The sequence below is a fragment of the Microcaecilia unicolor genome, chromosome 10 (assembly GCF_901765095.1).
Source record: "Microcaecilia unicolor chromosome 10, aMicUni1.1, whole genome shotgun sequence".
NCBI lineage: Eukaryota > Metazoa > Chordata > Amphibia > Gymnophiona > Siphonopidae > Microcaecilia > Microcaecilia unicolor.
In genome coordinates, this window is record NC_044040.1 from 168,312,475 (window position 1) to 168,327,691 (window position 15,217).

The following is a 15,217-nucleotide window of genomic DNA, read 5'->3' on the forward strand; positions in this document are numbered from 1 at the left end:
TGACTAATGATTTTATTTGCGGTAACTCTGGACAATAGGCTGGTACAGAATATCCTGCAATAGATGACTAGATGGAAATAACTAATTTACAAGTGCCATGATAACTGCTGTAATAATAAATGCTTTTTCCATTAAGAGAAGTTATAATGTGTTTTCTTTCTTTCACTTTCAGGAAGTGGTGCTTCCTCCATTCATTCATCTTTCTGCAAGATGATGAACTCTAACCAGGAGGAAGACATGCTGAACACTTTTCTGCAATACATTGAAGACATGGGGATGAAGGCCTATGATGGCTTGGTTATACAGAATGCATCAGACATTGCCCGAGAGAATGACCGTATGAGAAATGAAACTAATCTGGCTTACTTGAAAGAAAAGGATGAAAAACGTCGCAAACAAGGAGAAGCAATAAGACGGTAAATATAAAAAGTGCACTTCAAAGCAGGCTGTTCCATTCAAAAAACAACCTCACTTAATATTTAGTGAAGAACACAGTTTTTATTGACGTCATTTCATTGTATACATCAGTTGCCCTATTTGTATTCCTAAATAATCCTAGTAATCTGGTGCTGTATCATCTATTATCTATATGGAATTTGTACAGATCTAGTTGCTTGCAGAACTAATTGCTAATTGTATGCAATGAATGTGTTTAAATGCTTTCAATCTATATGGGTTATGCAGTGCTGAGATGGTATCTTGAACTAGAAGCATTTGTCTTCTTCATGACTTTGAAAGGAATAATTTCTAAACGTCATTCTATGGGCTTTATATAGTAAGACTTTTCTCCTCCTATTCTGTGCCTATAAGAGATAAGTTCAGTGAATCAGGCCCTCTAAATTCTGTTTCTGTGTCTACACAATAATATAAGAATTTTCAACAAATATACATATTTATTTATTTAAAAAAACATTTATATTCTGCAGCACTGATTAAACAAATCCAATGTGGTACACAATCAACATTAATAAGTCAAATAAAACATTAAACAAAAATAAAACAAAACAGTAACACTCCATTATTTTTATTTACAATTTATTGACTGTTATTTAGTACTGCTTTTTCATAACAGTTTTATATGACAAAAATAAACACATGCAAACATAAAAGACATTTTGCCACAACAAGCTCAAAACCTCTACAAAATCCTAACCCCCCCCCCCCCTCCCCCAACTACTCTCAGGATCTACTCCAACTCACAGCCTCTCCGCCTCTCTAACACCTTTCTTGACCTGGAAGAGAGCTGGGTATGTAACAAGTTACTGAAGTGCTTAATATCATCTTTCACTTGAATCTCTCAAGTGGTTCTATTATCAAAACCATTCTGTCCTCTCCTCTTCCACCTTCTCCAATGATGAAATTTCCAGCTGAAAGTCCTGACTAGATTTTACACATCACCCTGGCAAATACCTTCTTAACTTGTCATTCAGTTAGGATGAGTTTAGTCTGACCTCCCAGATAAATTAATTAAACAAGTCATTAACTAACAGCACATGCTAATGCTGTTAACATGAATTATTTGCGTCAGGGCTCGTTTTATGCAATGGCCTCTGAGGCAAACATGTATCAGTATTAATGGCACTAGCATGCACTGTTAGTACATGACCCCCTTAAGTAGTTAGATATGGGAAGACAGACTTAGAAAGTCATCAACCCTCGGATTCTATATAGTGCGCTTAGATTTAGGTGCCAAAATCAGCATGGATTTTATAACGCTGCATGTAACTTAATTGGCTTAACAAGCTAATGAGTGCTAATAACAGCTTAACAAGCAATAATGAGCACTAATTGGCACTGATTAGAATTTAGGTGCACAACTCGCTAAGCGTATTCTGTACTGATGTGCGCTGAACTTCTAACACACAGAGGTAAAAAGGGGCGTGGTTATGAGTGGGAAAATGGGTCTTTCATGAGCGTTCAAAAATTTAGGCCCCTAGTTATAGAATATGGCCCAGTGTGCCTAAATCTATGTGCTGAGATTTAGACCAGGTTTTTGTTGGTATAAATGGCTGCACACAGATATCGGCGCTAAAATATTAGCTAATCATATTCTATAATCAGCGCCTAAATCTAGGTGCCAATTATAGAATACACTTAATTGGCACTGATTTCAGCGCTGACTTTTTAAGCGACATATATAGAATCTCCTCACAAAAGACTACAGACTAGCTCGGAGTGAAATGTGTGAACTTCTCAGAAGCAGTTTGTAAATGGTTTGATCTCTGGTTTCCTTATCAGCCTGTAAATATATGATTTATTAATACCATACCCAGCAATTGAATATAAGAAATTGAGGCCTTGGGCAAAATAATTTTAGAATGAATTCTATCATTTTGACCCACTGCACATCATACCCCATATTCTATAAATGGTGCTTAAAACTTATGCACGAGAATTTGGGCATTTGCCCAATTTGCGCATGGAATTTAATTGAATAGCAAGCCACTTAGTGCCTATAATTGAGTGCTAATGCTCAATTATTGGTGCTAATTCACATTAATTAACATTTATGTGCGCATTTTTATTCACAGGGATTTGCGTGTAAATTTTATGCTGAACTCCAAAAGGGAAGGCCATGGGTGGATCAGGGGCATTCCTGCAATTTATGCATGCTATTATAGAATATGGGGGATCTACGCCTAATTTAAGTGTGATAATTTATACCACTGTTTAATTGGTGCAAATCCTTTCATCTAAAGTTAGGCATCAAACCCAGTGCTAAGTGCTATTCTATTAACAGCACCTAACTTTCAGCACCTCTTATAGACTAGATCTTAGTGTGTTTGGGGGGTTTTTGGTGCTGGTTTTTCAGTGCTCTTTATAGAATTTGGTCCCATGAAGGCAAATCTATTACTGGGCCCCACAACTTAAATGCCTAGATGTGGTTTGCTGAGTTCTAATTCTATAACAGCATCTGGGCACCAAGATTCTATTATAGAATATTATATTTAGGCAAACCCACGTACGCCATGTCAATAGCAGGTGTTAATGCATGTGCCAAAAAGCGGCACTTTAGCATGTAACTTAGGGCCCTGTTTACTATGCAGCGCTAAGGGTGCATTAGTGTTTTTAGAACGCTCTAAACGTTAAGTTGCCAATAGAAACATATGGGCGAATCTAGTGTTTAGTGCATGCTAAAAATGCATTTCGGCTTAGTAAACAGGGCCCTTAGTAATATTCTGTAAGTTAAGCATGCAAATGTTAGTCCCACCCATGCTTCTCCCCTGTGAATACCCCTTTACTAAGAGAGTTAAGCTTGTCATTTATAGAATAGTGCTAAGCACACACCTAGCACTTCCACACACATGTATACTTACCCTTACAAATGATAGTATTCTATAAAATAAGTTCACAAATGATGCTTAAATGTAAGCACCAAGTTATAGAATAAAGGGCATCTGCATAGAGAGATTTTTATTCTCCGTAAAAGCTGAACCTAGTTTGTGATTTTTGTCTTTTAATGTGTAAATCCCCTAGCTATTGGGAATACCTACAGACCAAAAAAGTATAAAGCACATGCTGCCTATATTGTTCCTCCCAGTTGCTAATGTAATGAGTCACAATGGCTTGCATCCAGCAAAATAAAAATCCAGAAGTACTGAAAAGCACACATAGGTGGATTTGAATTGTTTGTGATAATGTGTATTTGTTTGTTTTCAGCCTACTGTTGAGTAAAAGCTCTATAGCTTACCCCATTTGAGATACCCAACAGTCAGCTAAACATATTATGTTTCTTGATACAAAGAATGCTTAGAATCAATTGTAGATTTGTAGTGGGGAAACTGTAAATTAATTGGATCACTCAAATGCAGGTCTGTTTTACAATAATTATCAGCACTATTGTAGTTACACGTGAACTCTGCAAACAAAACATGATCACGCACTGATTTACACACCTGTATTAAAACTGAAACATGTTAATGATATAAAATGTTATTGATAGATATTATTTTGAAAGTGATAACAAATTCGACTTCGCATATGAGAAAAAGTCAGTTGATCTACCATTGATTTACTAATATTTCTACTCAGCAAAATGGCATTATAAGTTGTTCACAACAAATAAAAAGTTACTGAAAATGAACATGATAGAACTGTAGAGCAGCATTTATTGCACTCTGTAGACTCACTTTCAAGTCCATCTATTATGGGAAAAGCAGGCTAGAACTGCAAAGAGTTTCTAAAGATCCCTCCATACTGCTGCAGAACTTTCAGATGATAATGAGGTTGCTCAATGAGGTCATATGGGATGTAATTTGAAAAAGTAGACAGTACCAGTAATTTAGGGTATCAACGTTATTGCTGTTTAAGAACCTTCTCTCTTTGATTTAACTTGCATTACTCTAAATTACATCTAGATCCTTCGTGATCAAAATTTTCCATGCCAAATCAGTTGTTGCAGGTGAAATAAAGGGGCTCATTTTCGAAACAGAAAAACATCCAAAGAGACAGATAGATGTTTTTCTTGGGAAAAATATCCAAATCATGATTTTCTAAACTCATGTTTGGAATGCCTTTCTTTGCAGTGTGTCTAAATGGCAAGGGGGCATGTTGGAGGCATGTATTGGGCAAGGTTATGGGGGGCTTATAATTTGTAATAATCTAGATCCAGACTCCTATATATGGTGTCGCGTCAAATGTATGTTGGTGTGTCTATTAGGGGAAAAGCCTCAATCCCGGCGTGCACTCCTTGTGTTGTGGAACAACGAAAGGGAGCACCGCCCGATCATCACTGGCTGAAAAACCCCTGTTGTATTTTAAGTAACCCGCTTCTATTTTCTATGTTTCAAAACAAATAAGATTGACGGTTACTTAGCTTCACTGCTGCAACATTTCTTAAGCAGTAAACCGGAACACAGTGATTTGAACCCAATCCACGGCCCGACTCGGCCCAAGTTTCGCCTACTTCCTCAGGGTCCGTGGGTCAATCGCCTGCATCTAACAAAACATAAATCAAATTTGGCGCTTATTTGTACAAACAGTCTCACCTCCAACCCCAGCTCGATAATTCTTACTTCAATCGGCTCTTCGCATTCATTAATGTGAACTATTCAAGATGGCGTCCATATTTATGACTTCAGACGCTATGTTTTGGCTCCGCCCAACTTCCTGTTGGGCGGGGCTAACTTACGTCAAATCTCTTACTATTGAATCAAGGATATCTCATTTATTTATAAAAGTTGCTGAAAAACAGAACCTATCAAAAGAACTGACTCCATTCAATTCGAATGTTTAAACCTTCCGGTTCTAAGGAATGTAAACGATATATCCATCTCTGTTCTTGTTGTAGGAGGACCAATTTTCTGTCCCCTCCCTGTATATCCCACTTGATGTGTTGTAAAATAACACATCTAAGCATATCAAAAGTGTGATTAAATTGGATACAGTGCATAGCTAAAGGAGCGGTTTTCTTTTGCGTATTAATGTTACTCTTGTGTTCTGTGAGTCTCGTGGTAAATTTCCGTGATGTTTGTCCCACATAGATTTTCCGGCAAGGGCATATAATGGCGTAAACCACCCATTCTGTACTGCATGTGGTATTATGGTGTAAAACATGTGATTTATTGGTCCTTGGATCTAAGAACTCCTTTGTATTAATCATTACATCGCACATGTTGCATTTTCCGCAGCTTCTATGTCTCACTATCTGGGAATCCGGTATGTAAGGTTTTCTAGGGATGGCAGGTGCCAGTATTTCTTTAAGATTCCTGCCTCGACTGTATGCCAATCTTAGATTGATATCTTGCAGTACCGGCAAAGTCAAGAGCGCATACAGAAGAGCAAAATACAATAATCGGGAATATCTTCTTCTTCCCAGACAGAAAGAGGCAGAGGAAGAAAAGGACAATGTCACGTGCGTATTAAAATATACAAGTGAAACATTTCAGTTCGCCAAATTATTGAAGAAAAACTGGCATATAGTTCAGACTTTGCCGGTACTGCAAGATATCAATCTAAGATTGGCATACAGTCGAGGCAGGAATCTTAAAGAAATACTGGCACCTGCCATCCCTAGAAAACCTTACATACCAGATTCCCAGATAGTGGGACATAGAAGCTGCGGAAAATGCAACATGTGCGATGTAATGATTAATACAAAGGAGTTCTTAGATCCAAGGACCAATAAATCACATGTTTTACACCATAATACCACATGCAGTACAGAATGGGTGGTTTACGCCATTATATGCCCTTGCCGGAAAATCTATGTGGGACAAACATCACGGAAATTTACCACGAGACTCACAGAACACAAGAGTAACATTAATACGCAAAAGAAAACCGCTCCTTTAGCTATGCACTGTATCCAATTTAATCACACTTTTGATATGCTTAGATGTGTTATTTTACAACACATCAAGTGGGATATACAGGGAGGGGACAGAAAATTGGTCCTCCTACAACAAGAACAGAGATGGATATATCGTTTACATTCCTTAGAACCGGAAGGTTTAAACATTCGAATTGAATGGAGTCAGTTCTTTTGATAGGTTCTGTTTTTCAGCAACTTTTATAAATAAATGAGATATCCTTGATTCAATAGTAAGAGATTTGACGTAAGTTAGCCCCGCCCAACAGGAAGTTGGGCGGAGCCAAAACATAGGGTCTGAAGTCATAAATATGGACGCCATCTTGAATAGTTCACATTAATGAATGCGAAGAGCCGATTGAAGTAAGAATTATCGAGCTGGGGTTGGAGGTGAGACTGTTTGTACAAATAAGCGCCAAATTTGATTTATGTTTTGTTAGATGCAGGCGATTGACCCACGGACCCTGAGGAAGTAGGCGAAACTTGGGCCGAGTCGGGCCGTGGATTGGGTTCAGATCACTGTGTTCCGGTTTACTGCTTAAGAAATGTTGCAGCAGTGAAGCTAAGTAACCGTCAATCTTATTTGTTTTGAAACATAGAAAATAGAAGCGGGTTACTTAAAATACAACAGGGGTTTTTCAGCCAGTGATGATCGGGCGGTGCTCCCTTTCGTTGTTCCACAACACAAGGAGTGCACGCCGGGATTGAGGCTTTTCCCCTAATAGACACACCAACATACATTTGACGCGACACCATATATAGGAGTCTGGATCTAGATTATTGCTTATAGTTTTGACTACCTATAGCTCCAATATTGATTAGTAGTAGGGCTTATAATTTGGCCATTTTTCTGCAATAATGGAACATGGACAAAATGTCCTGGACAAAAAATAGGTTATAACAAAAGAGAGGGAACAAAGTACAAACTAAAGTCCAAACAAAAAAAAAACAGCACCACGGGCCTTTAAAAATGGAACACAGTTCTTTAATGAATGAGCCTTGACAAAAAGACCCGACACGGGCCGTGTTTCGGTGACTAGCACCTGCGTCAGGGGTCACAGTGATGACGTGGAAAACTTGGGGAATAACTCGAATATATTCCTCTACAATATATTATTCCTTACCCCACGTCTCATGTAGTAAAAGCTACAAAGCACCAAGGCACTTTTCATCCATTTTGATACAGAAAGTGAAAGTGCCTTGGTGCTTTGTAGCTTTTACTACATGAGACGTGGGGTAAGGAATAATATATTGTAGAGGAATATATTCGAGTTATTCCCCAAGTTTTCCACGTCATCACTGTGACTCCTGACGCAGGTGCTAGTCACCGAAACACGGCCCGTGTCGGGTCTTTTTGTCAAGGCTCATTCATTAAAGAACTGTGTTCCATTTTTAAAGGCCCGTGGTGCTGTTTTTTTTGTCTGGACAAAAAATAGGACATTTTTGTCTAGACTTGTTTTAATAACATCTAAGTGCTAAAAAGGTGTCCACACTGACCAGATGACCATTGGAGGGATGAAGGCATAATCCCCCTTAATCCCCCAGTGTTTAGTGATCCCCTCCCACCCCCCTAAGAAGTGAAAGTGACAGTACATACTGGGCTTTATGACCGCAGCAGATATGTGCATTCCTCTTAGAGCAGCAGGCATGTCCCTGGAGTAGCCTAGTGGTCAATGCAATGAACTGTAGATAAGGGGGACCCAGATCCACATCCTACTGTAACTGGTACACTTGTGGTGGAAAGTGTGAGCCCTCCAAAAACCACAAAATACCTACTGTACCTACATATAGGTGACACTTGCAGGCATAAGGGCTATTGTAGTGGTGTATAGTTGGGTATAGTACATTTTTTGCTATTCCTAGAGGGCTCACCATACAATATAAAGGGGTTAGATAAGATGTGTAGTTGGGACCTTTTATGTGAAGTCCACTACAGTGCCCCTAAGGCTGCTCTGGTGCTTTGCTGGGATGTCTGTGTGGCCAGTCTACTAAAATTTCTGTGCCCCAGACACTTGGCTTATTTTTTGAATACTTTTCCAGATGATTTTGTTTTTCAGACATGGTGCCAAAAGATAGATGCATTGAGCACAAAAATGTCTAGAAAATGGTGATTTTTGAAACAAAAAGTTAAACATTTTCTGGTTCGAAGATCACTATCCTGCTTATAATCGAACGAGAAAAACGCCCAAGTTCCGACCTAAATCGGGAGATGGGCGTTTTTCTCACAAAAACAAATAAAGCGGTATAATCGAAAGCCGAACTTTGGACGCTTTCAACTGCACTCCGTCGCGGATGCGGACAAAGTTGAAGGGGGCGTGTCGGAGGCGTGGTGAAGGCGGAACTGGGGCGTGGTTATCACCCGAACAGAGATGGGCGCCTTTCGCCGATAATGGATACGTTTGTAGCTAGAATTTAGGGCACTTTTCCTGGACCCTGTTTTTTCACGAATAAGGCCCCAAAAAGTGCCCTAAATGACCAGATGACCCCCAGAGGGAGTCGGGGATGACCTCCCCTGACTCCCCCAGTGGTCACTAACCCCCTCCCACCACAAAAAAATGATGTTTCACAACTTTTTACTTTCACCCTCAAATGTCATACCCTCCTCCCAAGCAGCAGTATGCAGGTCCCTGGAGCAGTTGTTAGGGGGTGCAGTGGACGTCAGGCAGGTGGACCCAGGCCCATCCCCCCCCTACCTGTTACACTTGTGCTGCTTAATGCTTAGTCGTCCAACCCCCCCAAACTCACTGTACCCACATGTAGGTGCCCCCCTTCACCTCTTAGGGCTATAGTAATGGTGTAAACTTGTGGGCAGTAGGTTTTGAGGGGGATTTGGGGGGCTCAACACCCAAGGGAAGGGTGCTATGCACCTGGGAGCTCTTTTACCTTTTTTTTTGTTTTTGTAAAAGTGCCCCCTAGGGTGCCCGGTTGGTGTCCTGGCATGTGAGGGGGACCAGTGCACTATGAATCCTGGCCCCTCCCACGAACAAATGCCTTGGATTTATTCGTTTTTGAGCTGGGCGATTTCATTTTCCATTATCGCTGAAAAGCAAAAACGCCCAGCTCACACCTTGGCGAATAACACATGGGCGTCTATTTTTTTTGAAAATACGGTTCACTCCGCCCCTTCACGGACCCGTTCTCGGAGATAAACGCCCATGGAGATAGGCGTTTCTGGTCGATTATGCCCCTCTATGTCCGTCACTCGATTTCTGGATGTTTTCAGCAAAACGTCCTAAATTGGACATAGACATCATATTGAAAAATGCCCCTCAGAGTGAATTAAGATTGACCACATGGTGCTACCATATCTAATAGCAAGGCTGGATATTTCCAGTGCTGACTTCAAGAGATGTATTCTTTCCATTTAACAGAGGTACTCTGACATCAAACAAACTTAGGAAATAACCCTGCACCTCTGCACGCCTTACATCATCAGACATTTTTACTGACTGCATTTTTGGAATGTAGGTGCAGCCCATTTTTGGCAACTCCAGTATTGGAGAACTAAGGTCAAAGCTGGACACACTTCTACAGTCCTGTGTCCTGCAAATGGCAAAAGACAGATGAAAATTCAGTAATTCCAGTGTTGTATATCATTTTATTATCATATGCTGTGAGTGAGGGGGCTGTACAACTCAAGGGGGGAGGGGAAGAAATCTTAAATAGCAAGTTAAATACTGTTAACAATATGTTGGTCATAACATATGTTGTCCTAAGAGTCCATCATATTTATTGCCTATATGTGGTTGGCATGATGGTAAACTGCCAGCCAGTGTTTAAGCAATACTGTTTAGGCATTTGTAGCCCAGCCATATGCAGTTTTGTGTGCATCTCTTTTCCTTGTATAAAGTCAGCTGGTGAATAGCTATAACCCACACTAAATGGTGAGTGTGGCTCTGGCTGCCTTGTTGGGCAGACTGGATGGATCATGCAGGTCTTTATCTGCCATCATTTACTGTATGTCATCACATCCTAGGAAAACTTGTGAAATGTAGGTTGGATATATTTGGTTCAAATAAGCAATAGATCATAAATAAATAAATAAATAAAAAGCAAAAATACATAACATAAATAAACCACCAATTTTTTTTCCGTGAAATGTGGTCAAAATCCAAGGCTGTCTTCATACACTTAAGAGGAACTATACAACAAGAGTCATTATTGCGGAGCTTTCCCAAACCTGCCCTGGAAAGCCACAGCCAGATCAGTTTTGCACAATATCCACAATAAAAACACATGAAATAAATTTGCGTTTTTTGGTTACAGGTCATTTTCATTGTTGATACCTGAAAATCTGACTAGCTTTGGGGTTGTCAAAACAAGTTGAGAAACCCTGTGCTACTGTCTCTGAATTATAACTAGGGTTTGTATTCTTAGTTGTTTATAAATTGTAAATTTGTTTATTTTCCAGCCACTTTAAAGGTTCTTAGAGGTTACAAAAAAACAAACAAACAGTGTTTATCCAGCAGAAACAAATATGCATGCTTGTGTCACTTACTGTAGGTGTCATTTGCAGAGAAAAGGGACAAAAAATTACTGGAGGATACAAGGAAAGCCAGGGGTGGGATAAGAAAACTAAGAGAAGTGGTGGTATTCTGGTATATGTCTAATAAATATGGGGCCTGATATTCAAAAGGGTTGAACCAGGTAAGCATCAGAATACTTTCCATAGAAAGAAAAGCTCCAGTCTATGTTTGTACTAGACTTGAGTAGGAGAGAATGCATTTGGATCTGAGGGTTCTTGCAGATGAATACAAAGTTTTTGCATTTGGATTAATCAACCATACTGAGAAGGCAGTGCTACTGAATATCTCCTCTGAATAATCCAAATCATAGTTACTTGATGCTAGGGTACACCGTAGGAGTTAGCACTCAAGAAAAAAGATCTAGGTGTCATTGTAGACAATATGCTGAAATCTTCTGCCCAGTGTGCAGCGTTGACCAAAAAAGCAATATGCTAGGAGTTATTAGGAAAGGGTGGTAAATAAGACCGAGAATACTATAATGCCTCTGTATTGCTCCATGGTGTGACCTCACCTTGAGAATTGCATTCAATTCCGGTTGCCGTATCTCAAAAAAGATACAGCGGAATTAGAAAAGTTTCAAAGAAGAGCGACCAAAATGATAAAGAGGATGGAACTCCTGTCATATGAGGAAAAGCTAAAGAGTTTAGGAATCTTCAGCTTGGAAAAAAGATGGCTGTGGGGGTATATAATCAAGGTCCACAAAATCCTGAGTGGTGTAGAATGGGTAAAAGTGAATCAATTTTTCACTCTTTCAAAAATTACAAAGACCAGGGAACACTCAATGGAATTACTTGGAAATAATTTTAATAACAAGTAGGAGGAAATACTTTTTTCACTCAGAGTAGTTAAGGTCTGGAACTTGTTGCCAGAGGATATAGTAGCAGTGGTTAGCATATCTGGGTTTAAATAAAGCTTTGGACAAGTTCCTGGAGGAAAAGTCCATAGTCTGCTATTGAGACAGACAAGGGGAAATCCATTGCTTGTCCTGGGATTGGTATCATGGAATGTTGCTACTATGTGGGTTTCTGCCAGGTACTTGTGACCTGGATTGGCCACTGTTAGAAGCAGGATACTTGGCTAGTTGGACCATTAGTCTGACCCAGTATGGCTATTCTTATGTTCTTATGACTATCGTGGCACTGTTTGGGCACTGCTGAAGTGTTTCAGAGGTGGAGTTATGAAGTCCTAGAAGTTGTACCAGCAATATTCAGTGATGGTGCATACGTAAGTAACCAGCCAATATGACTGCTTAATAGAAGTCCTAACTTTGCCTGCTTTAGCTATATGGGTATAGTAGTGAATATTGCCGTTACCCATATAACTTCTGGGTATTACTACTCATCTGGATATTCAATGCCAGTTCCCAAACTTGCCCCCAACATTTAATATCTTGGTCTATTTTGCTCAATGCCACTGGCTGAATATCAACCAGACCTTTTATTCAATTATTTATGTATTTTTTGCATTAGGGGTGTTTTGTCAGTGTTTATTAGTTAAATTTAGAAGTCAAAATTATAACTAGTACTGATGATAATATATCCTGATATAAGTGCTGTTACAATATATCTACATTTCCTTTAGGCTCTGGAGACAAATAGACTCAAACTCACAAAAGCTGTATTTAGAAGAGTATCATCAAAATACCACCTACAAAAAGGCATTGGCATTCTATAAGAGGGCCTCCGATAAACACACCATTAATGCCCTACATGATTAATTCAAATACAAAAACCTTTTCTTCACCGCCAAGAACCATCAGACCCAAACATATTCACTCCTACTAAAGTGTAGCACAAGAATAGACAGAAGCTTTTCTTTCTTTGGAGAGTATTTTCATGCTTGAGAAGTTGTGCTCTATCAGGTTATCCAAATTCATAAGGTGGAAAAAGATATAGCACAGCACAGAGAGGTCTCAAAGTACAGAACAAAGTCCAAATATCAGAAGAAAGCACAAAGAGCCTTCAAATATGGGACAAAAGTTCTGTGGTTTAACATAGGTCAATGTAATGGTTGTCTTAAATTGAACTTCTTAGCTATACAGATACCCCCTGGTTCTGTAAAGGTTGCCAAAAATTACGTGTGCAAATTTACGCATGTTTCAGATTTGCATGTGCAAGTTAGTTGCCAATAATAGGCTTTTAAACTAGCATTATTGGCACTAATTAGATTTAATGGAGACCAACGCATATAAAGTTACGCGTAGGATCCATGCCTAAAATTTACGCATGTTCCAAAAAAGGGGGTGCAGACATGGGAGGGTCATGGGCATTTTAGGGTGGATCGGGAGTGTGGCTATGAGTTGCATAAGTAATTATAGAATAATGGTGCTCTGCACATAAACTTAGGTGTGGACATTTGCACCATGTTTTCGTTGGTGCAAGTGGCCGGGCCAAAACTTAAACATGACTCTCTGCTTAAGTGTATATTCTTTAAACTGTGCCAAACTTTAGAATACTGCTTAAGAGGGTTTCTTTGGTGCTGAGTTTTTAGTCACCACTTATAGAATTCACTTCATAGAGGCTCAATATTGCTAGCTTATGTGTGGCTAAGAGGTCAAATGCATACTCAGTGCCATTCACTATACATATAGTGCTAGATTCTATATATGGCAGCTAAAATATCAGCATTGAAAAAAACAATATTCTATAAGTCACGCTTAAAGTTAGGCATGTTTATAAAATAGAACTTATGCATGGGACTCACGCCTAACTTTAGGCATGGTCATTTGCACCAACTGAAACATGATGCAAATTTATATGCCTAAATTAGATGTGTATCCCCATTAAATTTAGTGCATATCCCCATTATTCTATAATTGCACATAGATGCTGGGATCCACCTATGACCCTTTCATTTCTGTACCACTTTTTTTTACTCGCGTGCAAAATTTAGGCGCAGATCCCATGTCTAAATTTATACACATACGTTCCAATTAAATCTAATTAGTGCCAATAATTGCTTGTTAAAATGCCAATTATTGGCACTTATTGGCTCATTCAATTAAATTGTGCGTGCAAATTGGGCGCACCCAATTTTGCACATGCTTTGGCAAATTTTACAGAATTAGGGGGATAGCGACACTGAATATATGAGAATGATTTAAACACCTCAGCAGGCATTTAAAAACACACTGACGGCAATGTTGAAATATTGACCACTCTTTTATGAAGGTTTTCCTTGCATTACTTTCTTGATTGACAGTTTGTATATTTCCTTTCAAAATTCTGCCAAACCACTCAATTTCTCCATTAGGCTGTTACAATTAGGAATTTTGTTCTGACAATCTCCAAATCAATGGCAGTGAACTGAGTTATACTATCTGAAATCAGTTCCTTAGAGTTTCCTTCCCTTCTGAATACCATGGAAGGGAAAGAGAAGATACTAGAAGTAGCCTCTGATGTAAATGTAACTTCAAGTCATGTACTAAAATTAATCTATAAGAATTAAAACCTAACAACAATTAGAAGGCCCCTTATCAAAAGGTTCCATGATATCAATGCCTAGCTTCTCGCAGGCTGTAAACATAGAACACTTGGTTTCTGTCTTGTCATGTAGCTGGTAAGTTACACAATTTCAGACAGCAGTTCTCAACTTATGTATTATTCCAAATGAGTAGACATCACTCTAGCTCCTTAATAATAAATAATATTCAGGGTACCTGGTCAAAATAGCCCCGACAAAATGACCCCAACAAAAAAGCTCTAAACCAAAAAAGCTCCCAACATAATAGTCCCTGTCATAACAGCCACTGTCAAAATGGCCTGCCCACAATATAACCCTTAACAAGTTAGCCCCCTGACAAAAGGGCCCGATCACGCTGCCCAAAATATGGGACTGCATTTTTTTCCTAATAATCTTACCTTGCCAAACAGGATAAGGTTGGTAAGACTATGAAAATGATGACAATATTGTTGTTATTTTTTTTAAATTAGCATGTTGATGGAAGAATAGTTTCTTTAAATAGCAGAACAGATCATGAATACCAGTTTGTAGCTATAGAATTTTGTTTATTTACATATGCTTTATTCAATTGAATGCTGGTAGGAGTCTTTATCAGTGAAGATTTCAGTTGTGGTTTATTATATTTTTTGTGATGTTATTTTTTCTTAGGGGGCTATTTTGTGTAGGTGTGTAGGTATTCTTAGTTGTTTATAAATTGTAAATTTGTTTATTTTCCAGCCACTTTAAAGGTTCTTAGAGGTTACAAAAAAACAAACAAACAGTGTTTATCCAGCAGAAACAAATATGCATGCTTGTGTCACTTACTGTAGGTGTCATTTGCAGAGAAAAGGGACAAAAAATTACTGGAGGATACAAGGAAAGCCAGGGGTGGGATAAGAAAACTAAGAGAAGTGGTGGTATTCTGGTATATGTCTAATAA

General features: G+C 39.0%; 1 protein-coding gene across 1 annotated transcript in view; it reads left to right on the top strand.

Annotated features, from left to right (window-relative positions):
• Nucleotides 1-210: 210 nt before the first annotated feature.
• Nucleotides 211-15,217, top strand: part of NYAP2 (neuronal tyrosine-phosphorylated phosphoinositide-3-kinase adaptor 2) — a 284,755-nt gene continuing 269,748 nt past the window's right edge. Inside the window, exon 1 of the mRNA XM_030215654.1 lies at nt 211-416. Coding sequence (XP_030071514.1) covers nt 211-416 — 206 coding nt within the window. The remainder of the gene's footprint in view (nt 417-15,217) is intronic.